Here is a 19,370-nt window from a genome sequence, read left to right as displayed (position 1 = left end):
ACATCAGCACAGACATCAGCACAGCAGCTCAGCTTACAAGTCTCCACGTGGGTCTCAGCGCCACAGGGAGGCCAGAGGAGGTGGAGGCCGCTCTGCGGTCAAAGTCCGCTCACAACAAAGTGACGGAAACCCTTCGAGGCGATCCAGATTCAATACCCAACTTAACTGTCCTCCGGGTGTCGGGGCGCGGCTCCCTGGAGGCTCGTGCTGCAAGCAAATGGCCACAGGCACATGGCAAGGAGTCAGGACTTCGCGAGAAGCAATGTCGGATATTTCCTAAACCTGAGAGGCTCAGGATCCCTCTGTAGTTCTCAAAAATGCAAGTTCAGATTTTTGAGAGAGAGAAAAAAAGAAATACTAATGTGTTAAGTGTTGAGTCAGGGGCTGGGGATGTGGCTCAAGCGGTAGCGCGCTCGCCTGGCATGCGTGCAGCCTGGTTCGATCCTCAGCTCCACATACAAACAGGGATGTTGTGTCTGCTGAAAATTTAAAAAATAAATAAATAAATGTCAAAAAAAAAAGTGTTGAGTCAGGGAGACTGGGAGGGAGGAGTCTCAGAGCCCATCTTAGCCATTTCTGGGGTACAGGTTTGTGGGCTGGGGGGTGAGGGACAGTTCATATGTCTTCGGAGCCACCTCCCCCCATCTCCAGTATCTTTGTGACTTTCTGAGATTCCATACAGCTAGATATCCAGTTGCTCAGAAGGGGAACTGGGTGTCTGTAGCTGGGGTGAAGGGATAGAAGAGGCAGAGATCCAGGGGTCACTTTTATTTGTTTACTGCTATTACATACTAGGTTGCTTTTAATCAGTTAAAAACTGACTTTGGAGACTAGTAGCAAAAATCAGAAATAATAGTGTCTTAAACAAGGGAGAAGTTGAATTTCCCCTAAGAACCTCAGAGATAGGATGCACAGGTCTAGAAGTGGAAGCTTTATGATATCAAAATCTCAAGATCCTTCTCTAGTTCTCCTCTGCCATTCTTAGCATGTGGTTCTATTCCCAAGTTCACCTATCATCACGCGGTGGCTGCTAGAGATGTAGCCAGTGCATCTCCTTCCAGGCAGGAGAAAGGATGGTAAGGACCAAAGGATAGTAGGATTGCCCAAATCAGAAAACTTTTAAGATCTGTCTAGGAAAGCTCCACACCACAATTTCTGCTTTTAGCTCATTGTCCACCCAGAGTAGGAGGCTGAAAAATGTGACTGCTGTTGTTAGTAGAACACTATGGCCCCCAACAACAGAGGGGCTTCTGGTGAGGTAAAGAGGAGACTGGATATCAGGGTGCCACTAGAAGTGTACACCCAGTGAGGATCATCACAGGAATAGGTAAAAGGCAAAAGCTCACACAGATGAGAATGACTGCACAGTGGCTATAGGGGCACTGGTGAGGATCCTGGCAGAGCTGCTCTAGGAATGAGCCACCAACTCCATCACACCCCCCAGCTGTGTTAACATGCACAGCCATGCGGCCCAGCAACCTGGGCCACCAACTCCGTCACACCCCCCAGCTGTGTTAACATGTCACAGCCGAGCAGATGTCTAAGAGCATGCAGCCCAGCCAACGTCACAGGCGTAACCAGAGGGGCCTGGCAATGGGCTGGCTGGGCATCAATGGCCAGAGCAGAGGCCCCCAGAGCTCCACTTCTGCCGCACACTGGAATCACCAGGAACTTGAGAAAACACTGCTGCGTGGGTTCCAGCTCCAGAGCTGGGGCGAGGCTCGGGTCTGGGGAGGTTTTTAAGTTCCCCAGGTAACTCTAGATGCTACCAAGTGTGAGAGGCATTGCTCCTGGGTTATCAGGCCCTGCCGGGGGTCCCGAGAGCCCCCAGAGCGCCTCCCACCAGAGGCTCCCTAGCAAATAGGTCCTGGAGAAGATTAAACCATTTGCTGAAGACGCACAGCTGGAAAGTTAGTGCAGCCAGGACTTGACCTGGGATCCAGTGGCCAGAGCCACAACGCACCACCATACTCCTAAGCCCTGGCCGAGCAGTGAGCCGAGGTCCCTTGCCCCCACTCCCAGGCCTCCTGCCACACACAGCCCACAGAGGGCAGGCGGCAGCTTCCCTGGTGAGCAAGGTCTGTCTCCTGCCACCCAATAGCCAGGAGGAGGAGGGGAGAGAGGGTGCCTAGAGAGGTGCATTTCCTAGGGGAGAAGCACAGGGCCCCAGTTTATAGGCCAGGGAGACCTGGGCAGGTGAGGAATAGGGTTTCTAAGTGGGACAGAAGGTAATTGCCATTAATGAAGACCCGCATCTCAGGCGTGACCTGCTCTGTGCCTCTCACAAGCCCGGCACCTTGGGCATTGGGTTCCCCACCTGGGACATTGCAACTTTTCAAATGGAAGGAAAAGGAGAAAGGGGGGACGTAGGATCAAGATGGCTGAAGAAAGCACGTTCACCCACTGAAACGGGGCCTGCCGCTAATTTGAAACGAACTCCATAGAGTTTCCAAGTAGATGTCACAGGCTTCCCCATGAGGGGCAACAGCAGGGCTCCCGCCTTCCCTGCTCAGTGCTGGAATCATCTGAGAGCTCAGAGCAGGCTGGGCAGTGGCTACGTGCTGGCAGATACAAAGCACCCCCAAACTCTGCCATCCACATGCCTCATATCAGAATGGTCCTGGCTGCTTTTGTTCAAAGAGCAAATCCTATGGGCCTGGTGACTGGGTGATCAGGATGCCAAAAGTAGAAGCTCCTCAGGAGCAGAGAACAGCATCTGAGGTCTTCTCCGACAGCTCAGCACTGACGCATCTGCCATGACGCACCAAGTGAATGCATGAAATGAATAAAGAACTAAATGCAGGACTGAAAAGGAGATCCAGGGGAGGCAGATGGCCAGGGGCTGGACCCCTGCTCCCCGCTTGGCTGTGGGTCCTAGTGACTTAAACCTCTCTGCATCTGTTTCCGTACCTGCAAAAGACACCTTAGGGCACTGTCATGAGATTCAGTTAAATACTGTCAAGAGAGTGCCCAGCCCAGGGCTTGGCACCTAACCGGTCCTCAAAACATAGCCACTCCCCCCTCCTCCTTCCTGAGCAGGATCTCTTATGTCTCAGAAAGTTCCCTGGCAGTGAGCAGGGCAATCAACTCAAGGCAAAGGTTTAGAATCTCTGCTAACCAAAGATGACGCAGAAATAAGATCCCCAAATCATCACACAGGCCAGTGCTGCTCTTCCTCAGCATCTGAAACCCAAGCCCTGTGGCTCCCGGATGGGTGCTCAATTCCACTCTCGACTGTAACCTCTACTTCCCGCCCAGCAGGTCTGGGCCTTTCTGTAAAGAAAATCAGGTTTGGATTCTGTCACTGGTTAGCTGCCTGGGGTTTGGTTCTTCCTCCAAACACTGAGAATCCTAATCTGCAAATCCACTCAGCACCTCACCACGGTCACAGTGAGGGTTGGGCAGAGCCTGGCGGGAATCCAGGAACTCCTGGGCTAGAGGGAGCGGAGGCAGAGGAACAGCTGCCCTGGCCCCAGCAGGGACCCCCACTCACCTGCCGAGTGATCTCCATCCCAGCCCAGCTCAGATCCACACCACCCAGGCGCGGGCCTCACTACGCATCCTAGGCCTGCGTGATGAGGAATCACAGAGGCAGGTTTTCTACTCATTTTTATGCCATCAGCAGTATTCCCAGTTTGGAGAGCCTGACCCCATAAATGAATTTACAGCGAGCAACAGCAACTCATTTTCTTGACTCATAATCGAAATGAAAATTTCCCAAGTTTTAGTTCTCGCAGGGCACCATCTGACTCAGGAGCAAGTCACCACTATGCCACACGACTCCAAAGGCTGGCCTCTGAGGAATCCCACACTGCGGCAGTGCTCCAGCCCCTTCCAGGTGACAATACACAACCGCGCTTCTACAGTGAAGCTCACGGCCCCAAAGCAGCTACTGTCCCGATTCAGGCGTCTTAATAACCCTACAGCATATCCACAGGCCTAAGGGGGGGACCTCTGAGCAAGGAATCTATTGCAGTGACAATCTTCAGAGATTAGAATTATTAGAAAATCATTTTCTCCTTTTCTAAAGGTCGGTAAGTAAATTATACTGTAAGACGTCTGTTGAGTAGCACGCGTCCTCACCTGCCGGGTAGCTGAACGCCCCGGGGATATGTTTATTCATTTCCTATAATTTGGTAGCAAACCTCCTTTATCCAAGTGAAGTTTTACTTTCCCCTAATGATGTTTCACAGTAAAAATACCAAATTGAAATGGGAAGATAAAGAAAAGGCAGGTGATAGGCGGTGGCTTGATTCGACACCCTCGTGAGAGGTCCCACGCCCACGGGAGCTTCAGTCCTTCCACAGGTGTTCACTGAGGCTTCCATGGCCGGTCGGGCTGCTAGAATCTGGTATAAAAGACAGAGCTGGTTTCCGAGGAGGACATGATGTAAAGGGCGGCCCCCAAGAGGCGAACAAACAGCTGCAAAGCAACAGAAGCCCTGGTGGAGGAAAGGAGGCTGCGGAGGGAGGGCAGATCCCCAGCCCTGGAGGGTCACCTCCAAGGGTGTATGAAAGTCGGGAAGGAAAATGTAAAATTGGGGGTGGGAGATGCAGAACAGAAGAGAGAGCTGTGCAGACAGAGCCACGGAAGCAAGAGGGTTTTAGCAGCAAAGCTCAACAAGATGGAGAGCAGCACTTGGGAACCATCATGCAGAAGGGCAGGAATGGCACCAGGGTGGCAGGCCTGGAACTATCCACGATGTGGTCCAGATGACATCACTGGATGTGCCCCGAGTGCTTTCTAGGTTCCAGCAGTGACTTAAGTACTCTGTGAGCATTGTCTTATCAAATTCTCACAACAGCCCTGGGAGGAAGTGATGCTCATGTTATAGACAAGACAAAGGCTGGTGGCTTCTTATTTTCTTACTACGCCTTGGCTACATTCTCGCCAACAGCTGCCATTTGCTTTGTGCGCTACTTAAAAAAATAGTGCCCGGTGTTACTTCAGCAGATGTTTGTGACATACAGGACAGACAGATGGCTGGACAGATAAAGGAATCTGCAAGGCCCTACCCGGCATTTGCTACACCTCCCACACCAAACTGCCACTTTGGCTCTTCGCAGGACCTTTTCTGTCTCTTGTGCTGGCCCTGCATCTCACTGACCTCCAGACTGCCCTGGACGCAGTGTTGAGCCACCTGCCTCTTCTCCCTACACTCACATCACAGCTGATGTCATCTGGCCCTGGGGCTATTTAAGTGCCATCAATTCACTATTTCTATCTCATATTTCTATCTCTAGCTTGGAATTTTCCCATGAAGTCCAGGCCCTCTGATCCAATCAACACCCTCACTTGGATGTTTAATTGGCATCTCAAATTTACGTCCAAAACCTGCTCCCTTCGAAGTCTTCAACTGAGTTGATGGCAACTCTGTCATTCTTCCTGTTGAACAAGCCAAAACCTTGGCATCATTTTTTGTATATTTTCAACTGCCCATCACTAGTAAAAAAAAAAAAAAATACCTGAGGGCCGGGCATGGTGACAAATACCTGTAATCCCAGTGATTCAAGGAGGCTGAAGCAGGAGGATTGCAAGGTTGAGGCTAGCCTCAGCAACTTAGTAAGGCCCTAAGCAACTTATCAAAATGAAAAAATGAAAAGGGCTGAGGATGTGGCTCAGAGGTTAAGCATCCCTGGATTCAATCCCTGGTATGAAAATAAGTAAGTAAATAACCTGAGACAAATCAACTTAAAGGAAGGAATGGTTTCTTTTGATTTATTGTTTCAGACCTGGCCGTGTCACTTTGGGTCTGTGGTAGCACAATACACTGTGTCAAGAACATATGGAGGAAGGGGCCTGTTCAAGTAACTCATGGTGGCCAGGAGGTAAGAGACAGGAAGGGCGTGAGGTCCCAACATCCACTTCAGGGGTCCTCCCCCAGTGATCCTACCTCCCTTCACTGGGCCCCACGGGCTAATAGTTCCACCATCCCTCAATGGTACCACAGGCTGGTGATCAGCCTTGTAACACACGAGCCTTTGAGGAAAAATTTAAAACCACAGCATTCTTCCCCTCGACCCCAAAGGCTCATGTCCATCTCATAAAGCAACCTTCATTTAATCCATCTCTAAAAGTCCCCAAAGTCTAACTCTTCCAGCATTCTCCAAAGGACACACCCAGAGTCTCCAACACTCAAGGCAAAGTCAGATGTGAATCCTGCAATGATTAAAAAAAAAAAAAAAAGTTATGTGCTTCTAAGAGAATGGCACAGGGTGAACACTCCCATTCCCAAAGGCAGGAAAGACTGAATCCCAGGAGGGCAGACGTTAATCCTAAGACTCCATACCTGGCATCCAGGACACTTGGCAGCATGAGGTGTCTTGGGCTGGCTCTGCTCACTGCCCACAGCATCCCTTAGCAGATGGCCCACCTTCCTGCCATCTCTAACTACCTGAAGTCTCCAATGCAAATTCAGATTCACTCTTACAGCTTCGTGCATGGCCCTGTCAGGGCTGCCTGAGGGACTCAGAGCCTGCCACAAGCTGCCTGGCCTCTCAGGGGAAGACCCCACGTCTTCTAACTCCTACATTCTGCATGCCCACAAAGCCAGCAGCACGTGGATGATACCAAGGTCTATCACCTGTGTGAGCTGTAACAGGGACCATTTGAATCATGGCAGCTGACAGCTGAGCACAGGAAAGTAAATTCCAGGCAGCCGATTCACTAGTCAGTCCAATGGAGAAGAACACCCAGGGCTCTCTTCTCAAAGGAAAATCTTTGAAAGTTTATACTTTCACACCTTTGAGCCTGTGGTGGGCGGAGCCTTGCTGATGCCTGACATTCCCTCAGGGTACCTTTCCTAGGGTCCCAGTGCAAATCACTTGGCTGCTTTATATTGGTGCTGATCTCTCCGGCAACTGTGTTCTTTCTCCTTGGCCAGAACTTTATGCTTGGTTCTTTTCTGGCCAAACTACAAGCTTTCCACATTTTTCTGTCCAACTTCTTGCTCCCAATTCTCTGTGTACATCTGATGAAAAGCAGCCCGCAATACCCCTACCACTGTCTGAATGCTGAAATTTCCTCCACGGGATAAACTTGTCAGGCACCTTTAAGCTCAACCTCCTACAGTCTCAGGGCATGGGCAAAAGGAAGCCAAATTCTTTGCCCCCGTATTATGTGGGTGGTCTCTAAATCCAGTTCCCAACCGGCTCCTGTCCATCTGAAACCTCATGAGCATCATCAATGACCTTTACTGTCTGCATTCTTATCAGCATTCTGAGTCCTCTCCAGAAATGTCCACTAAGCTCTTCTTACAGCATTCTGGGTTTTCTCCAGCCGGTTCCTCCAAACTTTTCCAGTTTAAACTCCTGCAAACCAGTTCCAAACAATCCTGAACCACACTGTCAAACACAATCACAACCACGACTGCACATGATATCAACTTTCTATGTTAGCTTTCCATCGCTGTCAACTAAAAAAAAAAAAAACCTGACTCAAGAGAGGAAAGGCTCATGGCTGCAGCCTGTGGTTGCTTGGCCCTGGCGCAGCACTGCACATCATGGTGGGAACACATGGCAGAGGAGGATCATTTCATTCACGATGGCTAGGCAGCAAAAAAGACAAGAAGGGGTTGGCGTGCCCATGTTCCATTCAAGGGCAGGCCACAAGTGACCTGAATGAGCCCCACCTACTAAAGGTTCCACCACTTCCCATAGCACCACCAGCTGGTGACCTAGCATTTAATACACGGGCCTTTGGGATACGACCCCAAACTGTAGCAATTCCTCTCCCTCAACCTTTATCCAAGCCATCAGCAATTCCTATTGACTCTTACCCCAAAGTATATCCAGAACTCACTTGTTACGACCTCGACTGCCATCCTCAACTGACCTGACTTCATTCTGTCCACGTGATTACAAAAGCTTCTCAATGGACTCCCTGTCCCCCTCTCAACTGAGTCCCAAGTGACGAAGCTCAAGTTTAAGTCTGATCACTCCATTGCTCAAACTCCTACACTGGCTCCCATCTCAGAGTCAAAGCAAAAGTCCTTACAGGGCCAGGGAGGTAATGCTCAGTGCTGCCCTGAGTCCTCTCTGCCTGCCACTCCTGTTGTATTCCTCCCACTCTTCTCCAGCCACACCAGCCTCCTTACTGTTCCTGGAACACTTTAAAGCCTGTACATGCTGCATCCTCTCTGTGGCACTGTCTCCAGATGCATGCATGGCTCACAATTCCTCTCCTCTTTCAGGTCTGTACTCCAGTGTCACCACTGCAACTCCATCGAAAACCATAACCCTCCCCCTGAATTTATACTATGTAATTGAGTGTAGATTAGTATATAATAGTAATATTATATGTAAGTTCCCAACTGCAGCAGTATTTTGTTTTGCTTACTCCTGTATCCCCAATACCTACACCAATGCCAGGCACACGGTAGATCTCAATGAATATTGTTCAATGAATAAGTGAAAAATATGAGTGGGTGGATAAATGAATTCTCTTTTTCACGGGTTCTTCTTCATGCCAGCTCACTGAGCAGCAACCATCATAGACACACACTGAAGAGACATGCAGGAAATTTGATATAACTGAATTTACATATAGTTAATAAGGCTTAGATGGAAAGGTTGATAGATTAGCTTTATCGTTCACATTAGTCTTCTAATCAACAGATAAAGATAAGCAAGGAGTCTGGAATAGGCCAAAGTGTTTTCCAAAAAATTCTAGGAATTTTATTTTTATAATTTTTTTAAAAAATTAATGTTTTAAAATGTATTCCAAGGCAAAAAAAAAAAAAAAAATCACGTAAGTAACAGGTTTCAGAACATACACATTCAATATAAAAACATTCAGTATAAAAACATCTTTACATATACAAAGTCCAATGTAATTTCACATACAAAAAACACATCAGGGAAAATGTTTAAAAATGTTCATCTGCAACTACAACCGAATCCCCCTCATGACCAACTCCACAAGCTGCAATATACGTCGCAGGTGTCTCCTTTCCTCACATTATCTCATCTTCCCATTTTCCTTTTTAGTTTCTTCTAAATATTAAGACAAAGCTCAATTGAGACATAAAAAGTTGATGTTTGCTGTTATACATTAGCAGTCAAGTGGCTTTTAACTCCAAAAGTCAATTCTTCATATTCTGAGCTATAGATGAGATGAGCCCTTAAACATGAAAATCAAATTAAAACTTGGACATTCTAAGCAAAACATTATTTACCAAAATTTCTTGTAAAATTAAGATTTTTCACTTATCACATTTGCTTAAATCACAGTAAGCCTATAAACTAGTTCCTCAACCTATCAAAACACAAAAAACTTCCTTAATAATGTAAAAGATTTTATTCACTGTATGTTATTTACAGTTTCCGCAAATGCTATATATGAATATCTAATCTAAAACACATCCTTCTATCCACACATCATCTATTAATATGCATCACCAGCAGAAATGGGTTTGTTGCTTATATATAATATTACTATTATATACTAATATTCATTTGACTTATTATTTCTGTAACAGAAAAAAAATCTTTGAATTTTGATTACTTTTATATGAAAACCACATCTGTTATAAATTTTTATCCAATGCCCATAATAACATTTAGATTTAAACTTTGTTTAAAGTTCCTAATCAGGAGGTTTAAAAAAAAATAGCCAGCTATAGATGCTGGTGAACTTTCTCCATGTCCAAAGCTATTTTTCTCAGCTACTCAGGAGGCTGAGGCAGGAAGATTATTACTTGAGCCAAGGAGTTCAAAGTCAGCCCAGGTAACATAGCAAGCCCCATCTCCAAAAAAAAAAAAAAATCCCTGCATTTCCTGATTAACTTCACAGAGAAGGGGGAGAGAGAAAGGGATGGTATAAGGGAGGATAGAAAGTAAAGGAAGGCAGGGAGGGAAGGAGGGATAGGAGGAGAACAGGTTGGCTGAAAGGTAAAAGCTGAAATCTTCCAAAGTGACACTGACCCTTCTAGAACTGCACAGAAAATCAAAAAGAAGTCTCTTGAAATTCACAAAGAAAACAGCTCTAACAACACTATTTACCTAAAAGTAAAATGCAATTAGAAGAAAATTATTCTTTACTATTTCACATTTCTTAGGAAAGTATTATTAAAACTTGTGATTAAAATTGCTCCATCCTCAATTAATCTGATTTACTAACATTTAACTAGGGAACAACAGCTTTAAAATAAATAAAGTGAAGATCAAGAAAGGTCAAGTTCAGTCACTTAAGAAGTAAAAAAGCCACAGAAAGTAGGATAGCACCCAACTCAATACTGACCACTAGAGTTCAGTTACAGCAGGAGCTGCCTTTAGCTATGGGGAGAAAAAGGGAAAACCATGAATTCTACTCTCTAACACATAATTTTTGCTTCACAGAAAGAACTGATAAAATCCAACACTCACTTATTGAGTTAATTAAAGGAAGTGTTTCAGAGTGTGCACACAGGCACAGTATTTTAAAGCAAATTTAAGGAGTACAAATAACCTCCAAGATAGTATTTGAGAGAACTATACCCCCTGGGGGTAAGTGTGGTTCAGAAAACAGGCCACTGTCACCCTGAGGCACAGCCTGCATAATGACAATATTAAATAAATATAGATCCTTCAAATTATTCTCATTAATTATGACAACTAATTTGAATGCATCATGAACAAATTTTACTAACAGTGCAACAAGGTACATATTTACATTTTCATTTGCATCTTAAGGACAAATTATTAATGATGATGATAAAAAATAAGATTAAAGGTGGGTTCAGATGGGAAAAAGCTACACTAATATTATTCATCCAACCACAAATACTTGTAATGAATGCAAACCTGCAAAACAATTCACAGCTTTACAAAAAGTTGATAATACAGAGTTTATCATTTTTTTTCCAATGCAAAATTTAAAATACTTTAACTTACATTAATTCTAAACCATTTTACTCTAAAATCTGTAAAATATATAAAATACCAAGATTGTCAACAGTCACATATGTTTTGAAGTCAGAGGACACATGTATTTTCTTAAGATTAGTTCCATTTGTGTAGAAGGTCTGTAAGGATTCCCCGGTCTCGACATTCCACCACTGTTCAGAAAAAAATAGAATTCTCATTAGATTGGTAATTACACTACCTGACAGTTTGTAGTGCCAGCAGACCTATCACCTTCCCTCTCCTAACCTCAAGCAAACAGCAGGAAAGAGGCCCAAGATTTACGGCTGAAGACAGTATCAACCTGGTTGGCCTTTGCTGATCAACCCTGGTGTTGGCCTCAGACCTACGCAGGTATCCCTACCCATCCCCACTCCGTCCCCACTCCAGCACTTCTAGAGAAACAAGCAGCTGCTTGAGAGCTGCAGGCACCAGGCGACAGAGTTCCTCATGGAGGACTGGGCTCTCCTGATTGCATGTCTTGGTAGATGACTGCCCCTCTTTTCTCTCCAGTGCCCCTCTGTAGTCACAGACTGGAATTCAGACAGACAACCAGAATGTTCTCTCTAGAGAATCTTCCTTTCCACCAGGCGTGATTCAAGAACATATGACCCAGTTTCTTTATGTAATGGTTTATGTATTTATTTAATCTCAAATGAAGCAGGTGCTTCCTTTCCCTTCCAATCCTTGAACTCACTAAGATAGATTATAACAATATTTATATCCATTTACCAGATAGAGACCATAAAGCTTACCCATGTATCTCACAGCTAAAACAAGGGCAAGAAACAATGCAAATGAACATATTTTTCAAAGGCCTCAGATGTATCAAGCTATTTGAGAGACTGAGACAGGAGGACAGATTCAAGGCTAGTTTCAGCAAATTAGTGAGACCCTGGCTCAAAATAAAAAAATAACAAGGTCTGGGAATGTAGCTCAGTAATAGAGTACCCCTAGGCTCAATTCCTAGTACTACAAAAAAGTCTTGAGTATTCGGAACACAGTGTCATCCACCTTTGTGTCCATGGCCAAGGCTAGCATTCTGCCTTAGCACGTTATGGAGTCGATTATGCATGATCTCTTTAGTCACAGGAACTGATAAAAGCATACCAGACTTGTTGAACCTTACTTAAGCAGAATGCACTAACTTGGAATCTTCCAGAACTGGCAAGCTGGCTTCATAAAACAGCAATGTAATCAAGAGTTCAAAGGACACAATCTGTCCCCTGAGAGGAGACTCACTACTTTTCAGTGTCTAAGGCTCTTATAGCTTATCACCTAACCCACCATTTTACAAATAAGGAAGTGGGTTTCTGAAAGAAGAACCTGAACCTCAGACCCTGGCAGGTGGCAGAGGTGGAAAGATTTGGCTTCTGAATCCAGTGACCCTTCTTCCTTTCCCACTATTAACACAGACCACTGTCCCTGGAGACAGTTTAATATAGACTTTAAAAAATAGATGCTATAATAGCAGCACATACGCAGGATTTTCAGGGCAGTAAACCTACTCTGTTTGATGCTGTAATGGTAGATACATGTCATTAGAGATTTGTTCAAGCCCATAAAAGGTACAGCACCAAGAATGAACCTAATGGAAACTACTGAATTTGGGTGACAATGTGTGTCAACACAGGTCTATCAATTGCAAAGGATGCACCATCTCTGGTAGGGAATGTTGATAGTGGGGGAAGCGGCATACATGTGGGGACAAGCATATGTGGGAAATCTCTGTAATGAGGTATGGTTGTCACACCCATTGTACAAAAAACTGAGGCACCAGGAGATGGAACAATGTTGTGCAAAGTCAAAACGCTAATGAGTGGCACAGTCCAGCTTTGAACTCAGTCTGTCCCCAGGCCCACTCTCCCAACCATGACACTGCTGCCTCTAAATGATGGTACGTTTTCACTTACCACCATGTGTTCCACATTTCAGATCAGCTTTTTTCCTCAGGAGTATGAATTAATGTGAATTTCTTGCATTATAACATTATGTACTCTGTGGCATTAATTCAGGTAAAAGCTATCTTATTTTTTCACGTACAAATAGAAGTAACTTTGAAAGTTAAAATCTTTTTACAACTGGATACCTACTTTATTTCACTGGCACTCAATTTAAATAGCTTGGATTCTTTTTAAAGTGAGCAGACTCAAAAGGCCTAATTTCTTGGCCACTACAGCAGCTGTTCCTTTTTACTTTTAATTTGTTCTGTGCTTTTGGATAGTCTCATTAACATGCTGGGTAGATGCAGGCTGGGCTATAACATAATTAGTTTAACCATGCCAGTAATCAAACCAGAAGGCAAAGCAGCCTGATGATCACTTAAATATACAGACTAAATATACATGCTACAGCTTCTTTTAGCCTTAAGATATAACCCCTAGAACACACAGACCTGTTCTGCTGCTTTATTTCAAAATTCTCCAAGAGCTCCACAAATCTGGTCATTGATCTTTGTAACACCTTAAAAGCCAGACTCACAACTATGTGACAGCATTTATGGAGCTCAGGAAATCAAATTCTAGAAGCTTGGTGTCAGAAGACTGAGCAGTTTTCAGGAACTAATACAGTTCAAGACTCTCAGCTTCTGACACAAGGCAGCAATGACCCTCCTCTAAGCATTATCCTCAGAGGCAACCAAGAGTTACAGTTTACCTTTATCTTAAAGGAAAACAAGTGATGATCATGACTTGGGATCCCCTGATAACTGAATGAAGTTGTGCCCAAAAAGACGTAGGTTAATGCAGCATTAACACTGACAGAATTGTATTTCCAATGCAACCTTGTAAAGGAATCATAATTCCTATCTTTTCACAGAACTAAAAACTGTTACCTAATTTATCTTATTTTATAAGCTAGAGTTTTATGTTGTAGATAATTGCAATGATATGGGTCCCATATAACCAAAACTTCACTCAAGTATTTTGGAACATCTAGATGATCAGAATCAGCTTCAGTTGGCTGTTTTCAGTAAGAAATAGCAGTATCATAAGGTCTTATATGGGATCTATTCTAAATGAAAAGCTTATAGAATTTTCAAGTGGTCAGTATAATATATAGTATCACCTTCTACCTGTTTAAGAAGTAAAGGCTGGGCTGGGGATGTGGCTCAGTGATAGAGCAAGTGCCTAGCATGAGTGAGGTACTGGGTTCGATTCTCAGCACCGCATAAAAAAATAAGTAAATAATGTAAGATATTGGGTCCAACTACAACTAAAAATATATTTTTTAAAAAAAGAAGTAAATCACTATTCTAAAGACCCTCAGGCTTCCCTCTCCATGTGAACCTCTGGTAACTCCCACCAGCAGCCTATCCACTTCCCTCATGTAACCATGTGCCAGACCCCTCCTGCACTTTAGAGGCTTTATTTATCACCTGCCTCCCCAGACTATTAGCTGCTGTTAGGCAGGAACAAAACTTAACAAATGCGCCACACAGTAGTACCTGAGTACACAGTAGGCATGGAGAGCAGTCTCACTGAATGGAGGGATTAACAGATGCAAGCACCAAAAAAATGACCTTGAAGCACCACAACATATTCAAACCATGGCCCCAAGAGCCACCAGTAAGTTGCAGAAGCCAACTCACTACAGAAATCTGAGGAGGAAGACCTGAGTGTGAGTCCTGGCCCTTCTACTCACTAATTATATAATTTCAGGAAAGTCACAATGTCCACAAAATTCAGTATGCTCTTCTATAACCAAGGATAGTATAAAATGTAGGCTTCAGAAAACTAGCTAGTGAGATGATGGAAGTAACACGTTTTATAAATTATAGAGCAATATGCTGCTTTTATTATTGTTGTTGTGACTGTTATTGAAGAAAATAAATTCCACAAATATTTTTAAAAGAATTTCAACAAAAATATTTAATAATGAGTGACATGGAAGGTAAAATTGGTTGAACACCCCACTTGCTAGTCATTCTGACCATCTAGATTTTGGTGAACTGAGAGGAGAGCTGTCACCAAAGCCTACAAGAGACCTGAGGAAAGCACCCTTGCTGACCTCAGTCTCATCACTGCCAAACAGTGATGGCAACTGCCCTTTCACTCTGCTGCACTATAGGGAGCCAACTGAGAAACAGGAAGTGGAACAGCTTGGAAAGAAAGGCAGAGGTGGTTCTTCTCTTTCACAGTCCTTCAGGAACTCTTACCTTAAGATATCCTCCAGCAGAGACAAGCATTTTGCTATCTGGAGAAAAACAAAGGTCCGTCACCCAGCCTCCATGGGTAGCAGCTCCTTCTTCTACTGAAACTGGAGCACACAAGTGAAGAAGCTCGCCATTTGAGACATTCCATATCTATGTAAACACAACACACAGTCCATTAACAGGTTACCCAGAAGCTTCTCTAGTTTTAAAATATATATTTCATATCTCTGGGATATATGGAGATCATTCTTACAAAGCAAAAGGATAGAGTGACTGATTCAAATGCTAACTCTAATTAAAAGAGGGGGCTAGGAGTATAGCTTGGTAGTAGAGCATGTGCTTAGCAGGTGCAGGTCCCGGATTCAATCTCCAGCACAGTACGTAAAAAAAGAAAAGAAAAATGAATGAAGGGAGATGCAAGAAATATAAAAGAAGCCATATAAACTAAGTGGGGAAGAAAAAAAAAGTCCAAAAGTTAACATCAAAAATGTTGACAAATATTATTCAAACATCTAAAGTATTTAGAACCTGTGAGGTTCTAAATACATATATTATATTCTAAGATTATTTTACTAGAGTCATTTACAGATGATGTACATTTATTTCCTGTGATACTTAATACACAATAGTGAAATGCACAAGAGAATAATAAAAGAAATAGAGGCATACGTACAAAAGGAAATAGTTAAATCATCACTTGAAAATGTCTCCCTGAAGTCAGGCGCCATGGCGCACACCTGTAATCCCAGCAGCTCAGGAGGCTGAGGCAGGAGGATAGTGAGTTCAAAGCCAGCCTCAGCAACAGTGAGGCAGCAACTCAGTGAGACCCTGTTTCTAAATAAAATACAAAATGGGGCTGGGAATGTGGCTCAGTGACTGAATGTCCCTGAGTTTAATCTTTGGTACCCCACCTCCCCACCAAAAAAAAAAATCAGCAAATGTCTCCCTAGAAAATTTAAGAGAAACTAATTGAAAAGAACATACAGATTTCAGTAAGACAGCTAGACATAATATATATAGGTAGATATAATACATATAGCTAGATAAAAATATATATAGCTATTTTTATTTATATATACAAAAATGAATCGTGTTCCTACATTATGAATAATCAAGTAGAAAAACAAAATTTTCTTCAGAAAATGTACCAGGGAAAATTTTTTAAAATCACATTTGAAATTTTAAGAGTTTTCCTTTAGGGGGTTCTGAAAAATGGAACACTATCTCAACTTGTAAAGGAGCCCTTTCATCCAAAGATGAGAACTCAAAGCACAAGGAATGTCCCACAGTGGCCTGCCACATCAGCTGGCAGGGCATTATGCGAATGGGATAGAATAGAAGGTTTGTTCCTTAGTCCTTAAGGAGAATCTTAATTTTACTGGACATCCTTTCTGATTACCTCTATTCATAAAAATTCCATGTTCTCCTGTTGGTCTGCATTATATGCCTACTCCTTGAGTTTCAATCCTCCATGTATATTGATCACTAAGCAGCCATTCCAATATCCACAATTCCCCATATCTGTCCAATTCTTTTAACACCACCAGCTCTGTTTTTCTGTGATTTCTGATCTCACAGCATGCAATACTTTCCAAATTGCACTGTATTTCCATAGACATGAAGATTGTCTCCCTTTTAAAACAGACGTTTTCCTAAGTAAAATCAGCACAGTTTATATGTGTATCTTACGCACTGCAGGGTGGTAAAATCTGGCCTATCCTGCAGACTCTGCCTCAGTAAGAAGTCCTTCAATGCCCACCCAATTATAGAAATGTGATCCTCTGCACTATTCAGTTAACAAAGCAGAGAGAAGACTGCAACAAACCACACTGTAAATGTTGACTAATTGGTAAAGTACTAAAGAGATCTTTTCTTTGAGCAATCAAAACCAACAGAATTTGCAATTCATTTAGAACCCAGACAATGATTTACAAAATTACTTTCCTCAAATTTTGCCACTAAAAGCAACCTTTGGTTCTAGTCCAAAAATTAAGATGAATCACTCTCAAACTAATGGCAGAGAACCAGCTGCAAATAACTAGGGCATTTGCCTCCTCGCCTATGTAGGAAATGCCTCAGTCTAACTCCAAAATGAATTCTTCCTACAATAAAGGCAAACGCACAAAAATATACAAAGAATGCTTCATCCAACCAGAACCCAAGGGCCTGTGCCTCCCTGTCCCATTATCAAAGGTCCCCATGTGGTAAAGAGTGCAGGCCCAAGCTCCAAGAGGAGCAGCGCTCCCATGTAGCAAACAGCCTACCCTGATTTCTCCATTGTCATCTCCAGTTGCCAGCAGGGAACTGTCCACAGAGAAGGCCGAGCAGCGTACACAGCCATTGTGGCCTTTCAACTCGTGTAGAGGAGAAGGGAGTTCAAAGCTCCAGATCTGGAAGGCAATTACAATTGTTTAGGAATGATAAACAAACTCAGAAATAAGCATCTGCAAACCTTGGCTTGAGTGCTATTCAGTCATAAACTCCATCAATGGAAGTTGGAAACATTTGGCAGTGCATATACTTTAATGAGATGCCCAAACTCCAACTTGCAGCCCTATTAATTTTTCTGAATTTCCCTTTAATTACTCAATTTAAATTCAACTCAAGGACAAAAGTCATACCTTCTTTATCTTTAGACTTAGAAGAACACAAATCAGTTAAGAACAGTCTGTGGAGTGATAGAGATCTGAGTGTGAGTACTGGCTCCATTAAAAAAAAAAAAAAAAAAAAAAATATATATATATATATATATATATATATATATATATATATATATATATATATATTTGGACACAATACCTTTATTTTAGTTAGTTAGTTAGTTATAGTTAGTTATGGTGCTAGGAATTGAACCCAGGGCCTAGTGCATTATTTATTTATTTTTATGTGGTGCTGAGGATCAAACTCAGCACCTCATATGTGCTAGGCGAGCAGTCTACCACTGAGCTACAACCCCAGCCCACTGGCTCCACTCTTTACTGGTTCCTTGTGACTGAGGGTAACTCATATAAGCTTCTCCAACTTCAGTTTCTACATCTGTAAAATGGGGACAATGATAGCTATAGTATGAAGATTAAGTGTTATTATAGGAAATGAAATTCTTAGAATATAGCCCACCATATGCAAACCCTTTTTAAAGATTAGCCATTATGCTGTCCTAAAATATGAAACAGACATTAGATAGAAATTGTTACTATCCTGTTTTATACATTATTTGGACTCATAATACATAATCAATAGTACAGTTTTATGCATGGACACTTCAATTTATTGACATACCTTTGCAGTTTTATCAGCAGAGGTAGATGAAAACTTGGTAGCATCAGAAGAAATATCACAAGAAAGTACTGTACCCTGGTGACAGACAAAGTCTTTTTCCATTTTTCCAGTAATAGTATTCCATACCTTAAGAACAAAAAACTTAGAAGTTAAACTTTTAAGAACATTTTATATTAAAGAGCATGATCAGCTATAAGACGGATCTTAAATATGGGTTTTAGCACACTAGTTGTTCCGATCTCTTTAAGTAAGTACACTTTGGTATAAAATGCTCACATATATCTAGCAGATATAAGTGACCACAGTGAAAAACAAAAAAACAAGAATATAAACATTAGAAACTGAACCATTTAACATCTATGTGCTTTTGCTACTGAAATATAATTGTTGCAATAGCAAAATACTGAAAAAAAAAATTTTAAACCTGAGATTCAAATTACCTTCACTGTTCCATCAAATGACCAAGAAAGCAATCCTGAATGTTTTAGAAGCCTGAAGTCTTTCACTGCTTCCTGGTGGCCTTGCAGAAGAACATATTCCTCTGATTGCCAATTCCATATCTGAATATCAAAGAAATAAGTCTGTTATAACCTCCCTCAATAATATCCCATGGATGGGCAGGGAGAGTATGCACTCTCAGTTCAAGTCCTTTATCCTTGTAGCATTCCAAACAGAGAGGAGTAATAAGGAATATGGTGTCCACATTTTACAAAGAGAAAAGCTGGGTTTAATTAACTTGACTTGGGGCAAAATAAAATATTTTTCTCCTAAATAAAATTTGTTTTCTTCAGTTGCTTGGAGAACAGTTAATTATACCAGAAGATGGAGAAAAGCCACAATATGGCAGTGAGCTCACCATCTGATTAAATTTTCCAGAGAAAATGATCCCAATTACATATTCACAGATTTCTGAACCACAAGCTGGGCAAGTCTGTAGATTCTGGCTCCACTGAAGCTAGACCTATTGCCCAACAAGGTCAGCTGACACAAACAGCTTAAAATCAGGTCACAGGGTCTCCAAGCTTCAGAGACTTAGCCATCCCCTAATGCAAGCATCA

General features: G+C 42.7%; 1 protein-coding gene across 1 annotated transcript in view; it reads right to left on the bottom strand.

The window, feature by feature from the left end:
• Positions 1-8,733: 8,733 nt before the first annotated feature.
• Apaf1 (apoptotic peptidase activating factor 1) overlaps positions 8,734-19,370 on the bottom strand; it is an 83,162-nt gene continuing 72,525 nt past the window's right edge. The window contains exons 23-27 of the mRNA XM_076854975.2: positions 18,753-18,872; positions 18,313-18,438; positions 17,298-17,423; positions 15,037-15,183; positions 8,734-11,035 (exon numbers count right to left, since the gene is read on the bottom strand). Of these exons, the coding sequence (XP_076711090.2) occupies positions 10,889-11,035; positions 15,037-15,183; positions 17,298-17,423; positions 18,313-18,438; positions 18,753-18,872 (666 nt within the window). The 3' untranslated portion in view covers positions 8,734-10,888. The remainder of the gene's footprint in view (positions 11,036-15,036; positions 15,184-17,297; positions 17,424-18,312; positions 18,439-18,752; positions 18,873-19,370) is intronic.

Source organism: Callospermophilus lateralis, chromosome 4, assembly GCF_048772815.1.
Source record: "Callospermophilus lateralis isolate mCalLat2 chromosome 4, mCalLat2.hap1, whole genome shotgun sequence".
In the NCBI taxonomy this organism is placed as follows: domain Eukaryota; kingdom Metazoa; phylum Chordata; class Mammalia; order Rodentia; family Sciuridae; genus Callospermophilus; species Callospermophilus lateralis.
This window is presented reverse-complemented; position numbering and strand designations above follow the sequence as displayed.